This window comes from Notamacropus eugenii, chromosome 3 (assembly GCF_028372415.1).
Source record: "Notamacropus eugenii isolate mMacEug1 chromosome 3, mMacEug1.pri_v2, whole genome shotgun sequence".
NCBI lineage: Eukaryota > Metazoa > Chordata > Mammalia > Diprotodontia > Macropodidae > Notamacropus > Notamacropus eugenii.
The window spans coordinates 245,625,843-245,652,635 of record NC_092874.1 but is presented as its reverse complement, the minus strand read 5'-3'; the positions used below and the strand labels follow the sequence as shown (position 1 = coordinate 245,652,635).

Sequence of the window (26,793 nt, the reverse complement as noted above, 5' to 3'; positions counted from 1 at the left end):
TTTCTTTTCACCTCAAGACCTCTTGACTCTCTACCTGACCCCCATTCTCCTTCTTTTCTTGAGTGTCTGGCAGTGAAGTAGTCCTTTTTGCCAAGATCAATTCCTCTACATACTCTTTTTATTCTAACCCCTTCCATTTTCTCCAACACATTGCAATCTCAATCATTCTCTCTCTTTCTTTCTCTCTCTTTCTCTCTCTAATTTTCACTCTCTTCTCTACCAATTCTTTCCCTACTGCCTTCAACCATGACTGTCTCTCTTATCCTTAAAAAAAAAAAAACCTTCACTAGACCCTACAATTTTCTCAAACCTTCATTCTATATTTCTATCCTAGCCAAACTCCTAGAAAAATCTGTTTACTTATCATCTTCACTTCCTCTACTTTCACTCATTCTTCAACTCTTTGAAACCTGACTTCAGAACTCATCACTCAACAGAAATTACTCACTTCCAAATTACCATAGATTTTTTAATTGTCAAATTTAATGGTCTTTGCCTCCCTACATCTCATTCTCTATCTGTCTGTTGCATTTGACAGTGTTGGGCACCCTACCCTCCTGGATACTCTCTTGTCTAGGTTTTTGTAACACTACTCTCTCCTGGTTCTTCTCTAGCCTCTCTCAGTCCCCATGTCTGGTTCATCATTCAGAACCTCCCCTCCCCCCAACTGTATTCCCCAAGTCCTTTTACTCTTCCTTCTTTACCTTCATTCTCCAGATGACTTCATCAACTCCCAAGGGTTTAATTACCATCTCTATGCAGATGGTTCACAGATCTATATATCCACGTATGTCTCCTGAGTTTCTTCCAAAACCTCCAATTGCCTTTTGGAGATTTAAACTAAATGACCTGGAGTCATTTCAAATTCAGAGTGTTCAAAACAGATCTCATTATTTATATCCCCCCCACCAAACTCAGCCATCTTCCAAATCTGCTTATTTTTGTTGAAGGTTCCACCATTCTTTCAGTCTCCCAGGTTTGTAATCTGATTTATCAATTTCCGCCATACTTATATTTCTAATCATTTACCAAACCTTGCCATTTCTATGTCCATAATATCTCTTTCAGCTCTTTGCATCTCTCTATTCATATGATTACAGCTTCATTCAGCCCCTCAACATGAGTAGCCTAAATTATTGTGACAGCTTCCTAATTGTTCTCCTTAACTCACATCTGTCTTCATTCCCATCTGTCTTCTAGAATTCTATCAGAGCTTTCTTTTCCAAATACTGATCTGCTCTGTAAATCCATACAACCTCATTAGACATTACTCCTCCTCTTGCATTCTGCCATCCAGTCAAACTAGCATTCTCTCTGTTCCTCACTTATGACACTCCAAGTCCAAACTCCGCCTCTTTGCATTGGCTTTTCCCTATGCCTGGAATGCATTCCCTCCTTACCTCTGCCTCAGAGAGCTCCCTTCTTCCTTTAAAATGCAGCTCAGACAAAATCTTCTATCATTGCAATCTCAATTCCTTTCCTGATTCCCCAAAGGCTAATGCTTTCCCTCATAATCTTCCTTTCATTTAACTACTTTGTGCATGTATGTCTATATTCATGTATACACACATATACATATGAACATATATTTATATGCATATATGCTCATATATACACACACTTGCATATGTATACATATGTGCATGTATATATACTCATATATACACACACATATACCTATATGTGTGTATATATAATATGTGGGTATATATGTATATATAAACTTTATATTTATGCTTTTTTGTTTTTATATATACTTATCTCCCCCATTAGAATATAAACTTAAGAAGAGGGATTATATCATTCTCTGTACTTGGATCCCTAATGCTTTGAATAGTATAAACTTAGTAAGTGTAACAAAATATTTGTTGATTGATTAATTATCTTTCCTTATAGTAATACAATGGACAGCTAAGTGGCACAGTCGATAGAGGAGCCTGAAGTCAAGAGGACTTACCTTTCTGAGTTCAAATCTGGCCTCAGATACTTAATAGCTGTGTGACCCTGGACAAGTCACTTCACCCTGTTTACCTCAGTTTTCTCATCTGTAAAATGAGCTGGAGAAGGAAGTGGCAAACCACTCCAGTATCTTTGCCAATAAAAAGCATCAATATGGAGCTATCAGACTTGGGTCTGCAATTTGTGTGATCTGGGGCAAGTCACTTAATTTCCCTAGACCTGAATTTCCTCACCTCTAAAACGAGGGGATTAGACTAGATGACTTGGGGGAGGGAATTGGGGTTAAATGACTTGCCCTGGGTCACACAGCTAGTAGGTTTCTGATGCTGGATTTGAACTCAGGTCCTCCTGACTCTAAGGCTGATGCTCTATGGACCTCTTAGCTGCCCTAGATGATCTTATTAATGTTGTTTCAGGTCTGGATCTCATGAGCTTGTGGAAAGGAGATATTAGCCAAGAAGTACCAAAAAAAAAAAATAAAATAAAGGATCTGGAATAATCAGTCTATACAACAAAGCAAGAATGAAAGACAACTGCTTCTCTTGGGGACCCCAGAGAGGGTGTGTTCACCCCAGGTCACACAGACAGTGAGGGACAAGAGGTAAGATTTGAACTCAGGTCTTCTGATTCCAAAATGAATGCTTTTTCCACGGTACCTTACTGTCTCTTAGAGCTACAGGCAGAGATCCACTAAACAGAGCTGCTATTTTCCTAGCTGTTAGACTGAAAAGTGTCTTGTTTCTACCATTCTTGATTTAAATGACAGAGGGACTGTCCTCACCAATTAGCATGTATCAAGTGCCCCCTGGGTATATGGCTCCATAATAAGTACTAAGCTGCAGAGAACCATTTTCTTATTCTCTTTGTTCCAATTTTTAGAGGATTTAGGCCATGCTAATCTTTCTTTTCTTTCTGTTTTCAGTTCTTCCTGATCATATATCCCCAAATGAGATCATGGAGTGGCTTGGTTTTAATAGCATAGTTCTTCACAAATTTTAGATAAAAGTCACTGAATCCCAGAAAAATTCTTAATTCTTGAAGGGTTTGAATACAGGCAAGTTAAAAAACCACATCTACCTTCTCTTTATGGTTGTGGGCTGGTCATTGTTTAACAACCAGCTCTTCAGGAAAAAAAAAGTATATTCCACTTACTTTTAAATTTAATCTGAAGTTTTTCCTTTTCTCCATCACTTTCTTAAGTCTAGACAATCAACGAAACAATAAAATTGAACTCTGATTTGTAGTTTTGCCTATTTCCAAGAAGTATATGCTCCCATTGAAAATTTAACAGTTGGTTCTCTGGCCTTAGCTCACTTTTTTATGGGATCCACCTATGTAAGGGAGGGTCTCTGAAACTAGTACCCATCACCTGAAAGCTTCAGACCAACTTCCACTGGATTGTTCCAACATTTTCATCAGTTTTCCCCCATGTTCTTTCAAGTGTCTTTCTAAAGACAACAAAGTCATCTAAGAACAGTAGTTTCTGTCTTGAACTACCTTCTCCACCAGTCGTTGAAAAGTGGCTGAAGCTCTGATATGCTTTGGGGCATGACACCTTCCAATGGGTAAAATGCTGAGGGAAGGATGAAAGCTGCCTTTTCTTTGTCTTTCTTTGCTGTTGGACTTTGGTAGCATCCACTGTGTAAACTCAACTCCGAACACCACTAGCCCAGAAAACAACCCAGGACATCTTGAACTCTGGACATGACAGTCTGGTCTACCCTAGTGATCTCATTCAAGCTTTGGTAGCTCCACTGTGTAAACTCAACACTGAACACCACCAGCCCAGAAAACAACCCAGGACATCTTGAACTCTGGACATGACAGTCTGGTCTACCCTAGTGATCTCATTCAAGCTTTGGTAGCTCCACTGTGTAAACTCAACACTGAACACCACCAGCCCAGAAAACAACCCAGGACATCTTGAACTCTGGACATGACAGTCTGGTCTACCCTAGTGATCTCATTCAAACTTTGGTAGCTCCACTGTGTAAACTCAACACCGAACACCACCAGCCCAGAAAACAACCCAGGACATCTCGAACTCTGGACATGACAGTCTGGTCTACCCTAGTGATCTCATTCAAACTTTGGTAGCTCCACTGTGTAAACTCAACACCGAACACCACCAGCCCAGAAAACAACCCAGGACATCTTGAACTCTGGACATGACAGTCTGGTCTACCCTAGTGATCTCATTCAAACTTTGGTAGCTCCACTGTGTAAACTCAACACCGAACACCACCAGCCCAGAAAACAACCCAGGACATCTCGAACTCTGGACATGACAGTCTGGTCTACCCTAGTGATCTCACTCAAGCTTTGGTAGCTCCACACACATATAGACTTTCCCGGTTTTCTTCTCTACAATTGCTGTAGGTCAGTAGCGTCAAATGCAAACAGAGACAGATCTATGTGGGCCACACTTTGCCTTAGAGAACCAGAAATGAACATTATCTAATTTTTTGTTCAGCATTTCCAAATTAACCTCTTAATCGGGTTCCTGGTCCATGGCGTGGGACCTGCGGTAGTCTGACAGCTCTGGGGAAGGCGAGGCATGCAGACTGCTGGGGTCTGCCATAACGCCTCTGTTCTGCAGTTCTCGCAGAGAGCTTAGGAGATCCTTCTTTACAGAAGAGGCCATCTTCCCTTACTGGGAGAGAGTGCTGAGCCTGGAGTCAGGACGGCCCAACTCAGACCCAGCCTTAGACTCTGGCAAATCCCTTCACCTCTGCTTGCCTCAGTTTCCCTAGCTGTAAAATAGGATTGAGAGCAGCACCCAGCTCCCAGGGTTGTTGCCAGAATAACAGGAGATGATATTTGTAAAACCCCTTAGTGTAGGGGCTGTTTAATAAGCTCTAACTTCTTTTTAATGTATGGCTGCTCTTGAAAAGATAACTTATCGGGAAATTTTGGAGTTGTTCCTTAGACAGAGCCTTTCGGGGGTGGGGGTGGGGGTGGGGCAAAGCATCGCTGACGACGCCAGGGGACTAGACTGGTTAGAACTTTCGCGGGAACCCAGCTCCTCTGGGAGCCCCGCCCACTCGAGTGAGTGACGGGCGGGTCCCCGAGCCCCGCCCCGCGATCGACATTGGAGCTCCGGATTTGGGAAGGCGGGCAAGGCGGGCGCATCGGCCGTCCAGAGCCGCCATTGGTCGAGGGCCGCGGCCGAGCTGGGAAGGTCCTCTCGGCAATTGGCTCAGAGGCTTGAGAGGGGGCGGGACATGGCCTCATTTTAAGGGCGGGTCAGGATGCAGCGCGCCGGCGCGTCGCTGGGGACGCCGGAGGGAGACTCTTTAGTTGGGGGCACGAACCGCGTCGCCCCGCCCACGGCGCTCTTTGTCCCGTTAACTGTCCTCGGGTGGAGGGAGGGCTGCGGTCCGGGGGCGGCGGGGGCTTCGGAGACATGCCCGTGCGCTTCAAGGTGAGCTCCCGGGATGGGGGTGGGGTCGGGGGCCCGCTGGGGCGGCCCGTCTTACCTCCGGCGCCTCACTTTACAGACGAGGAAACTGAGGCCTGGAGGCGGGAGTGGGCGTGCGTCTGTGTGTGTGCAGCCCGCTAGTGACGGAGCCAGCGAGGGGAGACGAGCCGGTGTCCTCCGCTGCCCTCCCCTCCGCGCTCGGCCTTGTACACGGGCCAGGTGGCTCCTCCAGCGCTCCAAGCGTAGGGAGACACTTCGGGGCTACTGGGGTGTGTGTGTGTGTGTAAGGGAGGGGGTAGAGTGGAGAGGACATCTGTAATCAAATGATACATAGGTAATAAAAATAGATCAATCGGCGTGTACGCAGGGTGTCCCCAAAGTCCGAGTGCAGTTGGGAGAGTTCTGCCGTCGATGCTTCGAACTGCACTCCGACTTTTGGGACATCTGGTATAGCGATAGTCCTATTTATGACTATTCCTATGGTGATATAGCGCCTATCCTATACTACATATAGTACGTGTACTATAACTGGTAGTAATATTCATTACTGTTAATGCAGTAATATAGTATATATTATACGTAGTACATGTAATATATACTATATTATGTGTTATATATAGCATATATGATATAACGAATAGCAATGGTATTACTGTATGTAATATTTATAACAATAAAAGTGATAATTTTGTTGTTCCATTGGATCTGACTTGTTGTGATCCCATTTGGGATTATTTTGGCAGATGCTGGAGCGGCTGGCCGTTTCCTTCTCCAGCTCATTTTACAAATGAGGAAACTGAGGCAAACGGGGTGAAGTGACTTGGCCAGGGTCACACATCCGGATTTGAATTCAGGAAGAGGAGTCTTCCTGACTCCAGGCCCTGTGCTGCATCCACTGCAGCCTCCTCACTGCCATGATGATGATGATGATGATAGATACCATTTATTTAGTGCCTTATGGTTTGCATAGCAAGTACTGTGTGCTGAGTACTTTACAGTTATCTCATTGGATCCTCAGGGTAACCCTGGAAGGTAGGTGCTGTTATTAGACCCTTTTTACAGTTGGGAAAACGAAGGCACAGGAGAAGTTAAGTGACTTTCCCAGGGTCCAACTGCTAGCAAACTGCCTGAGGTAGGATTCAGGAAGACCATATATATATACACACAGCCCAAAAGTGTCCCAAAAGTCTTAGTGTAAATCTCCTATGCACGGTGCCACCTAGCTGTATTTGTGAGTATATTTTTACTCCATATACATACACACATAAAATAGATGTATCAAAAATCTTAATGCAGTCTTTTATGCACTGTGCTTATGTTTGTGTACTTATACCTATGTGTTTGCATACATACATACATACACAAACATACATACACATATACATCTAGGTTGTCCCCAAAATCTTAATGCAATCTTCTATGCACTGTACCTCCTAGCTGTATTTGTGTATGTATATATTACATATAATAGATAATATATATACACACACATATATGTATGTATATATATAAATATCTGTTTCTACAGAAAGAATATGTCCCAAAAGTCTTAGCAGTATAAAGCTTTTAAAAAAAAGTAGTTTAATAGGTAGTAAACTTATGATTGCGCTAAGACTTTGGGGATACCTTGTACGCTCATGTACACACTGGCAGTATGTGTGTAAAGTACTTTACAAATTTTAAAAGCACTGTATGAATTCTGGCTGTTATTGTTATGATTTGATATCGCAATTGGTAAAATCAAGTCCTGTCATTTACTTAGCTTAAATAAAATAACTGCTTGTGGAGACTTTCAGAATAGACAGAGGCAGCTGCTTGGTGTATTGGAGGCAGTACTGCATTTGGACTCAAGTCCTACATTCTAATACTTTCCCTGATATTTAAATGCATGACTTTGGACAATCAACTTCACATGTCTAAACCTCTTTCTCCTCATCTATAAAATGAGATTGGACCAGATAGGCCGATGCTGTGGTCTTTTCCATCTCTAAATCTGTGATCCTCTGTATCTTCATTCTTTTCAGAAATGAGATTCAGATAGAGAATCATATTTTCTTGTGCATTCTAGAGTTTGGGTAACTACTAGACTAGCTCTAGGGATCATTTGTCCTATACACAACTGTTGGACTGTGGGATATAGAAATATATGTTACCCTACAGGAAAATAGAGAAGGGAATAAGTGAAGTGGGGGGGACGTATGATAGGAGGGAGAGCAGAATGGGGGAAAGGATAGTCAGAAGCAAAACACTTGAGGAGGGACAAGGTGAAAGAAGGGAATAGAATAAAGGGGGGTGGAGGAATAGGATGGAGGGAGATACAGTTAGCAGTAGTAACTGTGGAAAAAAACTTTTTCTGAAGCAAGCTTCTCTGATAAAGGCCTTGGTTCTCTAACATATAGAGAACTGTGTCAAATTTATAAAAATAAGAGCCATTCCCCAATTGTTAAATGATCGAAAGTTATAATCAGTTTTCAGGTGAAGTAATTAAAGCTATCTATAGCCATATGAAAAAATATCCTCACACTATTAATTGGATAAATGCAAGTTAAAACAATTCTGAGGTACTCATACCTATTAGATTAGATAATAGGACAGAAAAGGTAAATGACAAAAGTTGGAGGGAATATGGGAAAAATGAGACATTAACGTACTGTTGTTGGAGTTGTGAATTGATTAAATCATTCTATAGAGCAATGTGGAACTATGACCAAAGGGCTATAAAACCCTTTGGCATAGTTATTACCACTACTAGGTCTGTGTTCCAAAAGAGATAAAAAAAAAAAAGGAAAAAGAGACCTATATGTACAAAAAAATTTTTATAGCAGCTCTTTTCTGGGGGTAAAGAATTGGAAGTTGAGGGCATGCACATCACCTGGAGAATGACTGAATAAGTTGTGGTATGTAATTGTGATGGAATACTATGATACGAAATGATGAGCAGGATGCTCTCGGAAAAACCTAGAGAGACTTACATGAATAGATGCAAAGTGATATGTAATGGGTACAAAATAACAGCAGTATTGAATGATTTAGCTGTTCTCAGCAATGCAGTGATCCAAGAGAACTCTGAAGGACTTAGGATGAAAAATGCTGTCCCATCCCCAGAGAAAGAACTCATGGTGTCTGAATACAGATTGAAGATTTTCACTTTTTAATTTTTCTTGAGTTTTTTAAATCTATATTTTCTTTCACAACATGACTATTATGGATATTTTTTTGCATGACTGCACATATATAGCCTATAAGGAATTGCTTGCCTTCTCAATGAGGGGGTTAGGGAGGGAAGAAGGGATAGAATTTGGAAGTCAAAGTTTTAAAAACAAATGTTAAAAATTGTTGTTTACATGTAACTGGGGAAAAATTAAGTACTAAATAAATACAACCCCCTCCCCCCATAACTGATGAAAAAGTGCATGGCCTGATAGGGTGTCATCTTCTTCTGCTTAGGAAAGTGTATCTTTTTAGTTCTAAATGTTTGCCACACTGGACTGTATGTTAAATACATCCTGTCATCCATTGAATGCTTCAGCAAGGATTGATTAATTAAATTCAACAAGAATAATAAAGTTCCTACCATGTCCAAGGCACTGGAGAGTCAAAGACAAAAAAGATTCATAGTGACTACCCTCAAGGAGTTACCTTCTACTGAGGGATGTGCATGTAGACAGGAAAGTAAAATGAAGAGAATCTGAGGGGGGAGAGAACAGTAATAAGTAGGGGATTCAAGAAAGGCTGACTTCCCATAGAAGAATATACCATGGCCAAACCTTGAATTAGTAAGTAAAAGTAGTCTCACAGTAATGATAACCTACCATGAAGTAATGCATTTAACTTCTTGTCATCCAGTTATCAAAGGGAGATCTTTTGAATTTGATTACTGATTCTGAGATTTGAAAATTTTTTAAAGGTTTAAAAATATTACTTAATGGTATTTGTTTGCAAAGTCTCTGACTGTACCAATCCTATACATCTTTGTGTTTTACAGGGTCTGAGTGAATACCAGAGAAATTTTCTGTGGAAGAAATCGCATCTCTCAGAGTTAACTAATTCTCCAGAAAGTCAAAAAAGTCCATGGGCTGGACTTCGATCGGATCAAATAGGTAAGTTTTAGAAGTTGATGGCTTTTGTAATTTGTGCTAATTTTTTCCTTACTAGGCAAAATGATATTTCAGTTTGGCTTCACAGTTTATAAATTGTGAGGTCTCCTAAGAGTTCTTAAGGTTGTCCTGGTTGATGTATGTGAACTTGACATAGTTGATGTTAACTTAAACTACATTGACTTATAAACATTGGAATACTCTGCTCCATATAGAGGCATGTAAATGTCTGCGATGCAGTAGCAAGTGGCAGATTTTTACTTGTACTCTGGCCAGTGTTCTGTGTAATTTTTGCATGTTGCTGTCAAATGACATTGCCATATGAGCAGCTGTGAAGTTGAGGCTTTAGAGAACAAAATTGAACCAGGGGTTAGGTGGAAGGGTCTGCTGTGCTTATTCCCCTGACTCTTCAGATCCCACATATGCTCCTGAGAGGGGCAGCTCTTTTTGTATACTTCACCCCTTCCTAAGTCAGATCAGACCTTCCCATGCTGGGAGAGGGCCAAGAATGGGAGGTGGGAAAACATGTATTAGACTGTGTCTTATTGGATGACCTTGGTCGCAGGGGAACAGAACAGGAGCTGGGAAACGGAGAGCTTTAATAGATTAAATCAGAGAGGGTTTCTGAGATCATCTGGAGGAAGGAGAGAATAGTGCCATATCACTAACTGGGGGCAGTTAGGCTTCTGTACTCCTGGCAGTGTGGAGAATGGATTGCTTGTTCAAAAATAGGTCCTAGATGCTGTCTTGTCTTAGTCATTCTTAAATATTTGAAAAACTGTGTGACTTTTTTGGTGCTGAATGTAAATGGCAACTCCTCCATGCCTTCACAGAGGGTCCAAATTGCTATGGCCAGCCTTTGTGAACTTAGGTTGGTTCTCTCAGTTATGAGAGACACAGTTCTTTTCAATGCCAGAGTTTAAAGCCTTTTCATCTAGGACCTGCTAGAGCTTGTTCTACTGGCAAACTTTCAAGACCTCAGGTTCCCATTTATGCCACAGTGAGACATCACTGTATGATTTTGATAGGTGAAACCTAGTTAGACTGCTTGAAAGTCTACCATTTAGAGTCTTTGGTAAATTATCAAGCCCAAATAAATGTCCTAAAATGCAGACTTTAGTTGGAGTGACAAGGGGGAGGCAATGTTTTGTAGCCTACACCTTTGGGTTGAATTAGTTTGGTCAGATTTCCTTCTTAAACTCAGATGATCCCAATTAGATTTTAGATGGAAAGGTAAGGGGGGAAACAGGTAGAGGAGAATATAGAGAAAGGACAGATAATTTGGGATTATGATCATATTGTGGGAGGGGAGACAAGCGTAGGTGCAATATTATGGTGAGAGGGGAGCTTGGACAGTGTCAGAACCTTAGAGGGCTGGAATTGTTAAGGATCCTAGAAGTTTGGAGACAGGAAGGTAGGAAAATGCCAAATAAAAGTTCCAAACAACTTTTGTGAGGCTCTGTGTCCTTGACTTTTCCTTTTCTGCCAGCTTGCTTTTTAATCTCTGTTCCCAAAGACTCTATGGTATTAGAAGGTAAGAGCAAACTCTCCTTTCTCTGCAATGTTGCCTGATGACACTTGGAAAAACTTCCTTTGTGATGCTCAGTTGCCACAGGGAGATTCCCCCCACTCACAAACACAAAGAATGCTGAGGTGTCTTTATTGATACTAGGATTTACAGCTGGGGGGCACCTTAGGAATCATGTGGTCCACATCCTTCTTTTTACCGATGAAGAAACAGAAGCTGGCTGTGTGATTTACAGAAGCCAGTGACATGAGCTAGGTTATAGTGGTGGTAAAAAGCAGAACCACCATTCTCATGGGGGTCCTCTGCCTCTACACACAGGATTCTAAGTGGGCGCAGTGAACAAGATGTGCAGAGACACTTTTGATCTTGTATCGTATTTTATATGGTCACTTAGAGGGAGTAATAAATACTACCCAGACCAACTCAGATTAACTTTTTCTCCACTATCATGTTTCTGTCCTCTCTTCTTTCATGTCCTGATTACTTGAAAACAGAGAATTTGGAAATAAATCCTGTATATTCTTGGGCAAATCATTTAATCTCTATGCTAGTTTCCCCAACTATAGAATTAAGGGATCACATCAGACTTGTACAGCCTTTAGGGTCCCCTCAAGCTCTAGATTTATGATCTGTGAACTTCTCCACACAGTAAAGTTACCTTTACAGCTGAAGAGCTTTTCCCCAAATATGGACAATTTTGGTTTGTTTTGTAACTAAGGTTCCCAAACTGTGAATTGTTTGTCTTAAAAAAAAAAAAAAAGTTTGCCCTATTAAAACAGATTCATCAGACAGAATTCACTGCAATGATGTCAGCTTTTCTAGGAGATCTTTCTTTTCTTAGTCCTTAGGAACTCGACTAATGTAGAATCTCTTTTGGGAATCTCTTATCTTGAAATATTTACTTTTCTCTGACTAATCTGCATAGAAAGCCTTTTAAAAAGGTTCAAATTTGGGCAGCATCAGAGCCAGTTGTTTTTATTAAGTAGCCAGGAAAAACAATTAGCAGCTTTGGCAACATGTCCTTGACTTGCCTTGTGTATGATGTTGTGACCTTTGGTGCCTGTCACAACTGACTGGAACAGCATGACCCTAATTTTGTTTTCATTTTTTCTGAGAAGACTCCCAGGGCTTAAATTTCTTAAGCTAGGTTTTATTTTGAAAAATCCTTATTTAGTTTGCCTAATCAAATAAGCTGATGCATTTTAACTTGAATTTCTCCTCCTTTCCATATACAAATTTGTGTCTTTATAATATTAGAACCATCATTATAACATTAGAACCACCTAAGTATTCTTATTCTCAACTCCATTTTATAGGAATCACAAAAGAACCAAATTTTATCTCGAAGAAAAGAGTTCCTTACTATGACCCAGAAATTCCCAAATACCTTGAATGGAAGGCAGAAGATGCCTCTGAGAATGAGTTGGTTGTATTACCAGAACCTGAAGTTCCAGAAATGCCAAAATTGCAGGAAATAAAAGAAAAAAATGACCTGAATGAGGAAAGAATTTTAACCCCTGAAGCCCCTAGAGTGCCTAAGAGGGTTCGATCTCACTCTGCTGACTCTCGAGTTGAAGAAGCTGTTGACCCTGTGGATAATAAAAAAGAAGCAATTTCAGATCCTACCCCAGTGAATAGGAATGCAGAAGCACAAAAGTCTACCCGAGGTCTTTCAGAAAATGTCCATAACCAGGTAAGAATTGTCACTGAGTTTTATGAAAAGTAAAGAAAAAAAATCTCAAATTCATAGTAGCTCTAGCAGTAATGGCATACGTACCTAAAACTCTTTTGTGTGTTGTGCAGAGTGTGTGTGTGTGTTTGTGTGTGTGTGTGTGTGTGTGTGTGTGTGTCTGTGCGTGCGCGTGCGCGCGCTCACTGAGGTTCTACTCTGGTGTTATACCTGCAGGAAATGGTAATAAATGCTGGGCTCTGGCTTAGGGATCATTTCTAAATCTAGACTCTTGATTATCCACATAAACTTGGGAATTATTGTTAGTGATACAAAACAGTGGATGATCTGCCTCCGGATTTTATTCACTGAAAATCAGTATCTGAATTCTGAGAGAGAGATCAAATGGAAGGAGAAGGGGAGTAGGAGGTGGTGAATTCAGATACTTTGGTCTGACCTTTAAGAGTTGACCTCTTAATAACCCCCTTTCAGTTTGTTATCATGGAGCAACAGGAAAGCGAACAGAATCTTGATTGACAAAAATACTAAGAGGAAGGAGGAGAGGACTGGCTGGATCTCTCAAGTGTCATTGCCAGCCTTGCTTTCTCATGCCAAGGCCAGGTTGTTGTCATGCACATAAGGGTTTGTAGCAGCACTTGTAGGGATATCACTATCTCCTGGGTTCCTTTGCCTGTGTGAGCTCTCCTTCCCAGTTTCATGTCTGCAGCTGTTTGGGACAATAGAAGAACACTAAATAGCGTGAGAGAAGAACCCGTGGCCCCTCAAAGAAAGCAGACAAGGAGAAGGGATTCAAGAAAGGTGATGGGGAAGCTTGGTGGGCAGGGGACAGTGACCATGGTAGTGACTGAGTACATAATGATACCTGCTAGATGGCATGTGGATAAGAGAGCCAGTCTTAACTAGAATACTAGCATAATATTAAAAAATGTCATTGTTAAATGTATTGTAACTATTTTGATTTGACAAGTCTGAATAGTTTTAAGGAGGGAAATTAAGATTTGGTTTAAATAGCAATTGCATTGGTGATAGAAATTAAAAAAAGTATAAAACATTAAATTTTTTTTTTAAGCAGTTGGACAGGATTCTACGGAGGAAAGCAGGATTGCCTGTTGGTCCCATATATCATTCCCTCAGAAATTCTGAATATCAAAGACAGTTTGTATGGAAGACCCCAAAGGAGAACTCCCCAGTTCTTGCAGCTGATCAGGTAGCTTGAAGGACGGGTTGATAGTATTTGGTAAACTTTTTATGATGTAGGGACCAAGATCCTCAAGAAACTGAACTGAAGTTTAAAAGAAGTAGAGTCTAGGAAAGTGAAAATTTTGCTTTAAATTGCTGAGTTGGGTTTCTTGTTATTACTTCCTATTTCCCCAGAGACTTAATTTCCTTTTTCTTCTTTTCTTTGTAAGTATACTTAGACCTCATGTTAATTTTTTTTTCCTGCACACTTTTGTACCTTTAGAACCTCCAAGAATAGGAGTGGAATAAAATGCTATTAGTTGTACGTAGAGCAGTGATCTATTTCATCAGTTATAACTGTTGCTGAATTATTAGTATTAGTTTATTATTTTAGTCATAACTGTTCAGTGCAAAAAATTTAACTTATATAAAACTTTCCAGAAATGATAACAGGTGTACCTTTGCTTTTTAAAAACCTACTCACAGAAGTCCCAATAGATTAAATCTGCTCACAAGATTAGAAATCTTACTTGAGACTTAGAAATGAAAACTTTGCATTTCTTCAATTTCATAGATTTTTCAATTGAATTATTTGAGTTGCTTAAAACAGAGATGAACTTGTCATAAATCTGGCTAACTGAATTCAGTAGGCTTATGTGCAGATGAAAGAATTGGATTAAGCCAGTGTTTCCTCAAATGAACAAAATGAGGCATTTCCATTGTCTTGGGTATTAATTTCATCCCTTTCATTAGAGAAGAATCTAAAGGAGTTTTTTGGAGTCAGATTTGATATTTCATTTGAAGCCAGATCAGTTTCCGAATTCTGTGTATGTATTGGAGAGCTGTGTGAAAGAAGTTGACAGTGAATTTGTAAATAAGTTCTATTATGCCAAAAGCCTGTTTTCTGAAAGAAGCCATATACAAGTTTAAGTTTGTAAGATAACTATGGGACTTTACTTAAGAAATCCCTGGGGTTAAGTCAGACCCTGATATTTGCCCTTTTTTGGGTATTAGAGGCAAAAGATGGAACTATAAAAAAAAAGTTTTTTCTTGCCTAATACAAGATAAAAATTAAACAAATTATAAGAGATGTTTAAGCTTTCAAATACAAGTATTTTTCCTGATTGATTGTAGTGAACAAATTATGACTTAAGTAAATACTGTTGCAGGAAATGGAAAAAAAAATTCCTAAGAGAATGATTTTAAAAAGTACAAAGCTTGTAAATGAGTTAATTTTTTCAGAGACAGCATGTTATGGGGGAAAGAACTCTGAAATCCAGAAGTCCAGAATTCAAGTTCTAGTCTGAATTCTGTCATTAAATTCAGACTCATAGAATATGAGAGCTAGAAGGGCCTTAAAGTTCCCCTCTCTGGGGCCTCAGTTTTTTCTAATTTAAGATAATCGAACTGAATTGGATGTCCAGTGGCTAGTTACATAAAGTAACTCCATCACTTTAACTCAATGGACCTCCATTTCTTTGGTCAAAGGTCTTTTCCAGCTTTAAGATGTCAGGATTGCATGACCTTGTAGCAACAATCTTTTAAGTAGTTAGTATTCATCACTGCTTGTTTTGACTGTGCTTTGACAATGGCTGGATTGACCCTGTGTCAGATGACGAATAGGTTGTGTTTGGTTGGCATTTCTGTCTCTTGTCTAATACTTTGTTTCTTTTACTTTTGTCTTCAGAAGGAGTTAGTACACTGTTGTTCAGTCAAATAGACATTTGTTAAGATTCCAGTATTTGTTAGAGTGTCTTCTGTACAGGGATACAAAAACAAAACTCTTGGGGACAAGATGCATTCATTTACCTGCATACAGATACGGATTAGGGAAGAATTTTTTGGAGGTTCTTGGCACCTCAGTTGAGCTGTCGTTTGTGTGAGAGTTTATGAAGAGGAAGAAGCTAGGGCAAGAGAGGTAATGTGGAGCTCCAGGGAACGGTTTGTAGACCAATTTGCCCAGAAAGTAGAGTATAAGAAGGGGAGGTGATTGGGAGTGAGCTGGGGCATAGGTAGCATAAAAAAAAAAACTGGAAAGGTAGATTGAAGTCAAATTGTGAAGCACTTTAAATACCAGCTAGAGTTTGTGGTATTCCAGAGGCAGTAGGGAGCCACTGAAGACATTTGACATGGTTAGATTTATTTTTGGCAGCTCCATAGAGGATGGCTTGAAAGGAGAAAGTGAGAGACCAGTTGAGAGGTTCTTGTAATATTCTAGGCATAAAGGAGATGAGGACCTAAATTAGGTGACTGGCAGGTGAATAGAAAGAAGGGATTGGAGGTGGAAAATGTAGAAACAGAAACATAAGACTTGGCAAATGATTGGATATAGGGGATAGGAGAAGGGGAAAACCAGGATGACCCCAAAAGTGATTGGGTGATTTGTAAGGTGATAGTATCCTTAGGAGAAGTAGAGAAGTTACGAGGAAGATTAGTTTTCAGATAATCAGTCATTCATTGTGTATTTATTAAGCACCCACTCTGTCAGGAGTGTGTGGGATGGCTCAGGTCCCTACATAAATCAGTTATTCAGAGGCCTCTCAAAGTGATGACAGAAAAGTGATTTATTCGATTCTCAAGAAGCGGGGCTAACCTGTAGGAGTAGGAAAGCCGAAGACAAAGAAAAGGGCAGTGATTTATATAGACCCTAATGCAAGTCTCTCCTCTCCCACTGACTATTATCCTCATTAGCTGAGAATATGATCTTACATTCTAGACATGAAATCTAACCAATCCCTTTTGAAATGAAGACATCGAGGAATTATGTTAGTTTTGTCCAATCGTTGAGACCCTAATACACTACACAGTTTTATATCCTTATAAGGAACTATTCTATTCTAAAAATATTGTAACCTTGAGCCTTTAGGCCTTACCTCACCCCTGGGAGAAGAATTACAATCTGAGAAGTCTTCACTAAACCTATCCCACTCAGGAGGCAGAGGCAAACTTGAGAGTCCCTGCCTTTGGGAGTTTATATTCTACTAGGGAGACAGACAAAACAAGATTGTTGTTATTATTTTAGTTGTGTCTGACTCTTCATGGCCCCAGTTGGGACATTTTTGGCAAAGATACTGCGGTGGTTGGCCATTTCCTGCTCTAGCTTATTTTACAGATGAGGAAACTGAGGCAAACAGGGTTAAATGTCTTGCCCAAGCTCAGACAGCTAGTCAGTGTCTGAGGCCAGATTTGAATGCAGGTTTCTTGACTCCAGGCCCCGAGCTCTTTTCACTGTGCCACCTAGCTGTCCTAATTTCATTGTTGTTCAGTTGTGTCCAATGCTTTGTGACTCTGTTTTGGGGTTTTCTTGAGAAGGATACTGGAGTGGTTTGTCATTTCCTTCTCTAGCTCATTTTACAGATGAAGGCCTGAGGCAAACAAGGTTAAGTGACTTGCCCAGGGTTACATTGCTAGTGTATGCAATTAGATTTGAACTCAGGTCTTCCTGACTCCAGGACTAGCTAGATCCATTTTGCTACCTAGCTGCCCCCTAAAACATGATTACAGATGAGTACATGCAGGATATATGTGTGCTGTTGGAGATAATTTCTGCTAGGGCACTAACAACTGGAGAGAGCTTCTTATACGACGTGGCTCTCCCTCTGTACTTGAAGGGAGCCAGGAGTTCCACGATGGGGAGGGAGAGCATTTCAAGCATGGGAGGTAGCATAGGCCAAGGCACAGAGATAGGAGATCAGTTGTTGTCTTCAGAGAACAGTAAGCAAGCCAGTTTATTGGAGTGTAGAATGAGTGAGGGATGATGGACAATTCAGGAATTCTGGGAAGATAGACTGGGGCCAGATTGTGAAGGGCTTTCAATGCCAAACCGAGGAGGCTGTATTTTGTCCTTGGGAGTCATGCCTGGGCTTCAGGAATATCACTTTGGTGGAGTGGAGAGAGGGGTGGGAGGGTGAGGGGATGGAGGTGGTGAGGTGGGGTTAGAACCAGTTAGGAGCCTAGTACAGTGATCCTGGAAAGGAGGAGCAGGGTCCATGATTTGGTAGTGGTGGTGTGAATGGAGAGGAAGGGATGGATTTGAGAGCTATTGAGGAGGGAGAACTGGCAATTCTTAGCCATGGGGGGGGGGGGGGCAAGGGGGAGGGAGAACTAAGTGAGAGCCAAGGGAAGAGCTGAGTAGGATTCTCAAGTTGGGAACCTTGATGAAAACACAATGAGTTGTAATTTGGATGTATTGAGTTTAAGATGGTAGCAGGACATTACATCTAGGTGAAGATGGCCAAAATCAATCAAGTAAAAAGGATTTATTAAGCACCCTTTCTATGCCAAAAGTCAGTTTTTGATAAGGCTCCCAAGAGATTAGGGCTGAATTTGTTGATTTGGTAGACTTCTGCATTAAGATAATTGAAACTACAGAGAGAGTGAAATGAGGAAGGTGCAAGATAGAAGTTTGAGATACAAACTGAAGAGGTGAGAGATGGAAGATGATTCAGTGAAGGAGCCTGAGAAGGTATAGACAGGCAGGATAAATAGGAAAAAGTAGCGTCATGGAAACCAAGGGAAAAAAGTCTGTTAAGAGGAAAGGGTTTTGAATATGTCAAAAGATGCAGAAAGGAAAAAAAAAAGATAAGAAATGAGAAAAGACCAAAAAAAGGTAATGGTAACCTTGGAGACATAGATTTTAATAGAGTGGTGCAGTAAGGATCCAAATTGTAAGAGACTGAGAAGTGAGTAGGAAGGTGGAGAGGAGAAGTAGATTGGGGGAGTGGGGTGGGATTATAGGCAATCCTTTTTAGGAATTGGCCTAAAAAAAGTCATTGGATTTCGCAATTAAGAGATTGTTCATAACTTTGGACAGAGTTAGGAAACCCCTTCTTTCAGCTATTCATCATTTTGGCAAGAAAAAAGCAAACAGATACATTTTATTATCTTTAAGCATTATGACGACGTGCTAACAGCTGGTGATAGTAACTGTAATTTAAAGTGTTAGTCTGAGAACAGAGCATTATTTTGTATTAACACATGCTGATCTTTGGGTATTAACTTCCTGGCATGTGAATGAAAGTATAATGGACCACAAATACAGTTTTGTGTGCAGTAACCTAATCTCTTATCAGTTTGGTATAGTGAAAAGTGTGTTAAATTCTGAGTCAGGAGACCTGGGTTTAGTTCCTGGCTCTGCCATTAACTAGTTGGATAACCTTAGACAAGTTATATTGCTTTTCTGGTCTTCACTTTTCTCATGTTTAAAATTAAAAGGGTTGGATGAATTATAGTTATGTTTCTTTCTAGTCATAACATTGTGTTGTATTTTATTGTCTATTCTCAGAGATCTAATTTTTGCATGGTTGACCATTTGAAAATAGGAAAAATAACTTTGTTGTTCTTATTTTAAGGTTTTTTTTAGTAAAAATAAATCTATTCCACCATTCAAAGTTGATGTAACTATCCCTGAAACAGAATACAAGAGGAATTTCAAAGGTTTGTCTCTGAACAAAGAAAGAAGATATAGTCATGATTTGAAAGAGAATGAAAATCCTGAAATTGACTCCCCTGAGAAGGTATTTCTTATCCTTTTTAACTACATTTTTCTGTATCTTATTCTCAATTGACTATACGATGGCTTAGTTTCCTGGAAAAATAGCATATCCCGACTTTCCAGGAGCCATGAGTACAAACAGAATTTAAATAAAGAAAAAAATATGATCCCAGGAATTGCTGTTCCATTCTTTTGAGGAAACGTGTAGCAGACAAGAACTCATTCAGCATCATGTATGTGCATTGCCTCAGTATACATGTCATGTATTTCCTTTGGAATATCAGCAGTATTAATTGCACCTCAGAGAAGCTTCTCTTCCTTGTACTAAATTCATAATTAATGAAAATTAAAGTGCTCTGAAACTCAAAAAGATAACAGCATTTTATAAGTGTTCTGACTATTAAATGTCAATAGTATTTGAATATGAGCAAGGCTTGACCTTAAAGGAATTGCTTAACTACTCTGGGCTTCAGTTGACACAGTGTTAAAATGAAGTGGTTGAACTGATGACTCTGTGGTCACATCTAGCATGGCTGTGCTGTTGTACTGCTAAGAGGTAATGAGGTTGCCATCAGAAAGACAATGTTTTTAGGGATAAACAGTCCACATCAAGGCATAAAATCAAGGATTCTCAGCAGCCGGTTACATCCTAGAAAATAAGCTCTTTAAAAGTAGGGGTGTGTTATTGGCTTGTATTTGTGTCACCAGTGCTTAATAGTGCTTGACATATAGTAAGTGCTTACTAAATGCTTTATATGTGTGGCTTTATGTCCTCAGAGTATGGCCATATTACCCCAAAGAATAATATGTTGAACATCATATTGACATCTTTGGAAATATAAAACAAAAACATAATTCTACCCTTAGAATAGCATGATATGTCTCTACCTGTAATACTGTGTGTATTGTAGCTCTAGTCAGCTTCAGAAAGATATAATAGAAATAGAAAAGATTCAAGCAGAAATAGGTAAACTCATTATTATTAATCATTATTTTGATGGATCTGACCATGCTACTCCTTTGAATTAGAGAAATATTGCTATTTAAGAACAGATTGGGACTCTTAATCACAGAATTAGAGTTGGAAAGAATGCTAAAACTCATCTGGTTCAGTCTTCCTTGCATTTATTTGGCTGATGGAATTGGAACCCAGAAATTCTTGTGGAAAAGCTGAGGGCTCTTAGGCTTTAAGGGGTGTGTGATGGAATGTGGAATTCAGGAACATGTGCTGCTATGTGAACATGACTGACTTGCCATGTCCTGAATTACTAGAATGGTGGCAAGGCACCTTTTAAAACTTGAATGAGGTAAATTTGTGGCAATTAAAGGAAATATCAACATCGTAGGGGTAATAAACCTGTAGACCTCATTGTCCCAAGAAGCGGCCTGGTGCTTTATCTTTGTCCCAGGAGCAAACTTTACTGTCTCCTGTATCAGTACTTTGCTTTTGCCTTTCTCCTTGCTGGGAATGCCACCCGTCTCATCTCTTTTCTAATTACCGCCTATCCTCAAGGCCTAACTCAAATCACCGGTCATGAGGTTTAGGGCTGTGCATGAATTCAGATTACCTGGTCCAAAACCTCTCATTTCATGGATCAGGAAATAACATAGTTGAAGTGACTCATCCTAGATCCTTCATTCTTATAACGTCTTAATTGACCCATCCTATCCTGAAAGTGCTTTTCCCTTGCTTTGAGCTCTTATAATACTTATTATTGGTACCCTTTGGGAATTAATTAGCCATCATAGGTATTCTCTTTTTATCTCAAGATGTTCAATAGCTATTTATTAATTTTAATGATTGAAATTAAGTATCTCAATAGCTATTTATTAACATTACCACTAATAAGTTGAGTTAGTGATTTTAGGCTTATAAAGTGATTTCCTCATAATAATCTTATAGCTGTAAGGGAGGAAGTAGAATTTTCATTTTGTAGATGAGAAACTGAGGATCTAAAAAATTAAGTGATTTATCCATGTTCACACATCTAGTAAATAAATACTCCCTCTCTGCTTTCAGAAATCCTTTTCCTTCAGTACTCAGTTCAGTAGCTGTTAGAACTCATTGCCCTAAAGCACTATGCAAGGCACAGTGGGGAAGATGCAAAGAGCATCTCTTTCCTTACCCTTGTAGAGTTTAATCTGGCTGAGATTGGGTGGGAATACAATCTCTTAAACTCCAATGAAGCTGTGATGTCATCCATGCTGATATAGGTATAGGTATAGATCAATATCCATCCATGCCTTCTCCTCATTTGTGATTCATCTTTTTGTCCTCCCATAAATCCTCCTCAGTGTTCTGCAAGCCACCTTCTAGGTCTTTTTTTTTTTTTTTTTTTATTAATTTTTTTATTTTTTTAATGTTTAACAATCACTGCCATACAATTGCGATTTTATCCCTCCCCACCCACCCTCCACTACCTCCCTCCCTCCCCACGACTGCATACAATTCTGTATAGATTCTACATATACTTTCCTATTGAGTATATTTTCACTATAGTCATGCTATGTAGTCAGACTAAGATAAATGAAAGAATCCGTATAACAAATCAGAACATGATACACAAACAGATACACATACACAAACATGATCTGCTACATTATGTGAGTGACTTCCATATTTCTCTCTCTGAGTGTGGAAGGCATTTTGCCTTGAGGTCCACCATTGGGATTTTTTTTTTTTTTTCAGAAGTTCTTGTGTTATTACAAAAATCTAAGTCTACCAGAAAAAACTCTCACACACTGTGGTTGTTGCTGTGCATAAAGTTCTCCTGGTTCTGCTCCTTTCACTCAGCATCAGGTCATATAAGTCCTTCCAGGCCTCTCTGAAGTCTTCTTGTTCATCATTTCTTATGGCACAATAGTACTCCATTACATTCATATACCATAATTTATTCAGCCATTCCCCAATTGATGGACATCCCCTTGACTTCCAGTTTTTGGCAACTACATAGAGTGCTGCTATAAATATTTTTGTACATGTGGGACCCTTTCCCATTTTTATGATCTCTTGGGGATATAGTCCTAGTAGCGATATTGCTGGGTCAAAGGGTATGCACATTTTTGTAGCCCTTTGGGCATAGTTCCAAATTGCTCTCCAGAATGGTTGGATGCGCTCACAGCTCCACCAACAATGAATTAGTGTTCCAACTCTCCCACATCCTCTCCAGCATTTATCATTTTCTTGTTCTGTCATGTTTGCCAATCTTATAGGTGTGATGTGGTACCTCAGAGTTGTTTTGATTTGCATCTCTCTAACCAATAGTGATTTAGAGCATTTTTTCATATGATTATAGATAGCTTTAATTTCTTCCTCTGAAAATTGCCTGTTCATATCCTTTGACCATTTATCAATTGGGGAATGACTTGTATGATTATACATTTGGGTCAGTTCTCTATATATTCTAGAAATGAGGCCTTTATCCCCGAGCTTAGCTGTAAAAATTTTTTCCCAATTTACTACATCCCTCCGGATTTTGGTTGCATTGGGTTTGGTTGTGCAAAAACTTCTCAGTTTAATGTACTCAAAGTTATCCATTTTGCATTTCATAATGCATTCTATCTCTCCTTTAGTAAAGAATTCTTCCCTTCTCCATAGATCTGATAAATACACTATTCCTTGCTTCTCCAGTTTGTTCATGGTATCAATCTTTATACCTAAATCATGTACCCATTTGGACTTTATTCTTGTGTACGGTGTCAGGTATGGGTCTATGCCTAATTTCCGCCACACTGTTATCCAGTTTTCCCAGCAATTTTTGTCAAACAATGGGTTCTTATCCCAGAAGCTGGGGTCCTTGGGTTTATCAAACAGAAGGTTGCTATATTCCTTGCCTACTGCATCTTGAGTGCCAAGTCTATTCCACTTGTCTACCTCTCTGTTTCTTAGCCAATACCAAGTGGTTTTGATAATTGCTGCTTTATAGTACAGTTTAAGGTCTGGTAGCGCTAGGCCACCTTCCCAGGCATTTCTTTTCATTAGTCCCTTTGATATTCTGGACCTTTTGTTTTTCCAAATGAATTTTGATATTATTTTATCCAGCTCTAGAAAGTAATTGTCTGATAGTTTAATTGGTATGGCACTAAATAAGTATATTAATTTGGGTAGAATTGTCATTTTTATTATATTAGCACGGCCTACCCATGAGCAACTAATGTTTTTCCACTTACTTAAATCTGAGTTTATTTGTGCAAAAAGTGTCTTGTAATTGTGTTCATATAGTCCCTGGGTTTGTTTTGGCAGGTAGACTCCTAAGTATTTTATACTGTCTACCCTAACTTTAAATGGGATTTCTCTTTCTATCTCTTGCTGTTGAACTTTGTTGCTTATATATAGGAATGCAGAGGATTTGTGTGGGTTTATTTTGTACCCTGCAACTTTGCCAAAGTTGTTTATTAATTCAAGTAATTTTTTACTTGAATCTCTGGGATTCTCTAGGTAAATCATCATATCATCTGCAAAGAGTGATAACTTAGTTTCTTCTTTGGCTATTCTAATTCCTTGAATATCTTTATCTTGTCTAATTGCTACAGCTAACATTTCTAGTACCATATTGAATAATAGTGGTGATAATGGACAACCTTGTTTCACCCCTGATCTTATTGGGAATGCATCTAGCTTATCCCCATTGCATATAATGCTTGCTGAAGGTTTTAGATAGATACTGCTTATTATTTTATGGAAAGTTCCCTTTATTCCTATGTTCTCCAATGTTTTTAGTAGGAATGGATGTTGTATTTTGTCAAAAGCTTTTTCTGCATCTATTGAGATAATCATGTGGTTTTTGTTAGCTTTGTTGTTGATGTGGTCGATAATGCTAATAGTTTTCCTAATATTGAACCAGCCCTGTAGTCCTGGTATGAATCCTACCTGATCATAATGTATTAATCTCGTGATAAGATGCTGTATTCGTTTTGCTAAAATCTTATTTAAAATTTTTGCATCTATATTCATTAGGGAAATTGGTCTATAATTTTCTTTCTCTGTTTTGTCTCTTCCTGGTTTGGGTATCAAAACCATATTTGTATCATAGAAAGAATTTGGGAGGACTCCTTCTTCCCCAATTTTCAAGAATAGTGTATGTAGTATTGGAATTAACTGTTCTTTAAATGTTTGATAGAATTCACTTGTGAATCCATCTGGCCCTGGAGATTTTTTCCTAGGGAGTTCATTGATGGCTTGTTCAATTTCTTTTTCTGAGATGGGGTTGTTTAAGTATTCAACTTCCTCTTCTGTTAATCTGGGCAATTTGTATTTTTTAAAATATTCATCCATCTCGTTTAGATTGTCGAATTTGTGGGCATAAAGTTGGGCAAAGTAGTTTCTAATTATTGTTTTAATTTCCTCCTCATTGGAGGTGAGTTCACCCCTTTCATTTTTAATGTTAGTAATTTGGTTTTCTTCTTTCTTTTTTTTGATCAGATTAACCAAAGGTTTATCAATTTTATTAGTTTTTTCATAAAACCAACTATTGGTTTTATTTATTATTCAATAGTTTTCTTTATTTCAATTTTATTAATCTCTCCTTTGGTTTTCAGTATTTCTAATTTGGTATTTACTTGGGGATTTTCAATTTGTTCTTTTTCTAGCTTTTTCAACTGCAAGCCTAAGTCATTGATCTCCTCTTTCTCTATTTTATTTATGTAAGCATTCAGAGATATAAAACTTCCCCTAATAACTGCTTTTGCAGTGTCCCATAAGTTTTGGTACGTTGTCTCACTATTGTCATTCTCTTGAATGAAGTTGTTGATTGTTTCTATGATTTCTTCTTTAACCCAATCCTTCTTTAGAATTAGATTATTTAGTTTCCAATTGATTTTTGGTTTCTCTTTCCATGGCCTTTTATTACATGTAATTTTTAATGCATTATGATCTGAAAAGGATGCATTGATTATCTCTACCTTTCTGCACTGGATTGTGAGATTTTTATGTCCTAGTACATGGTCAATTTTTGTAAATGTTCCATGTACCGCTGAGAAAAAGGTATATTCCTTTCTATTCCCATTTAATTTTCTCCAAAGATCTATCATATCTACCTTATCCAGAGTTTTATTTACCTCCTTAACCTCTTTCTTGTTTATTTTAAGGTTGGATTTATCGAGTTCAGAGAGGGGGAGGTTGAGGTCTCCCACTAGTATAGTTTTGCTATCAATTTCTTCCTTCAACTCCCCCAACCTCTCCTCTAAGAATCTGGATGCTATACCACTTGGAGCATACATGTTTAGTAATGATATTGCTTCATTGTCTATGGTGCCTTTTAGTAGGATATAGTTTCCATCCTTATCCCTTTTGATTAGATCTATTTCTGCTTTTGCTTTGTCTGAGATTAGGATTGCTACTCCTGCCTTTCTTACATGAGCTGAAGCACAATATATTCTGCTCCATCCTGTGACCTTTATCCTATGTGTATCCCCCCGTTTCAAATGTGTTTCTTGTAAGCAGCATATTGTTGGATTATGGCTTTTAATCCATTCTGCTATCCGTCTCCGTTTTATGGGAGAGTTCATCCCATTCACATTCACAGTTATGATTACAATCTGTGTATTTCCCTCCACCCTCTTTCCCACCATTTGTGCTTTTAACTCTCCCGTCTCCCTTCCCCTCCTCAATAGTATTCACTTTTCTCCCCCTCCTCCTGCAGCCTTCCCCTCCTTCTTTTAGCCCCCCTCCCTTTTACTCCCCTTTACTCTTATTGCTTCTTTCCTCCCTTTTAGCCACCCTCCCCTTTCTTCCCCCTTCCCCTCCTACTACCTATAGAGCTAGTTAGGATTATCTGCTTAAGGTTATTGTTCCCTCCTTTGAACAAATCAGATGAGAGTACCTCTCAAACAATGCTCATCTCCCTCCCCTCCTTCCCTCTACTATGGTTTTGTACTTCTTCCTGTGATATAATTTGCCATTTTCTGCTTCCCCCTTTCCACACCTCCTATTACATTCCCTTCTCATACTTAAATCATATTTTTGACATGACATCATTTACTTTATGCCCGTTCCCTCTACATATATCCCTTTTATCATAATAGCTGCACAGTTCTCAAGATTAACAGGTATCATCTTCCCTTACAGGGAGGTAAACAGATTGCCCTAATTGAGTTGCAAGTTTTTGTTTTTGTTTTTTCCCCTCTGTTTACCTTTTTATGATTCTCTGGAGACCTGCATTTGAAGATCAAATTGTCTATTGAGTTCTGGTGTTTTGGTCAGGAAGCTCTGGAAATCCCTTATTTCGTTGAATGACTTTCTCCTTGCCTGAAATGTTATGCTGAACTTTGCTGGGTAGTTGATCCTCGGTTGAAGTCCCAACTCCTTTGCCTTACGGAATATTGGGTTCCAATTCTTTCGATCTTTTAATGTAGAAGCTGCAAGGTCCTGTGTGATCCTGACTGTGTGACCTTGATATTTAAATTGTTTCTTTCTGGCTGCTTGTA

The 26,793-nt window shown here is 39.2% G+C and overlaps 1 protein-coding gene across 9 annotated transcripts in view; it reads left to right on the top strand.

The window, feature by feature from the left end:
- Positions 1 to 5,190: 5,190 nt before the first annotated feature.
- MDM1 (Mdm1 nuclear protein) overlaps positions 5,191 to 26,793 on the top strand; it is a 46,854-nt gene continuing 25,251 nt past the window's right edge. For 2 of the 9 annotated variants that reach the window (XM_072655310.1, XM_072655308.1), the window contains exons 1-5: positions 5,191 to 5,383; positions 9,366 to 9,480; positions 12,322 to 12,698; positions 13,765 to 13,902; positions 19,226 to 19,390. In XM_072655310.1, coding sequence (XP_072511411.1) covers positions 5,366 to 5,383; positions 9,366 to 9,480; positions 12,322 to 12,698; positions 13,765 to 13,902; positions 19,226 to 19,390 — 813 coding nt within the window. In that variant the 5' untranslated portion in view covers positions 5,191 to 5,365. Of the gene's footprint in view, positions 5,384 to 6,123; positions 6,413 to 9,365; positions 9,481 to 12,321; positions 12,699 to 13,764; positions 13,903 to 19,225; positions 19,391 to 26,793 lie in introns of all 9 variants that reach the window. The other 7 variants (XM_072655311.1, XM_072655309.1, XM_072655315.1 and 4 more) reach the window with 6 other exon arrangements.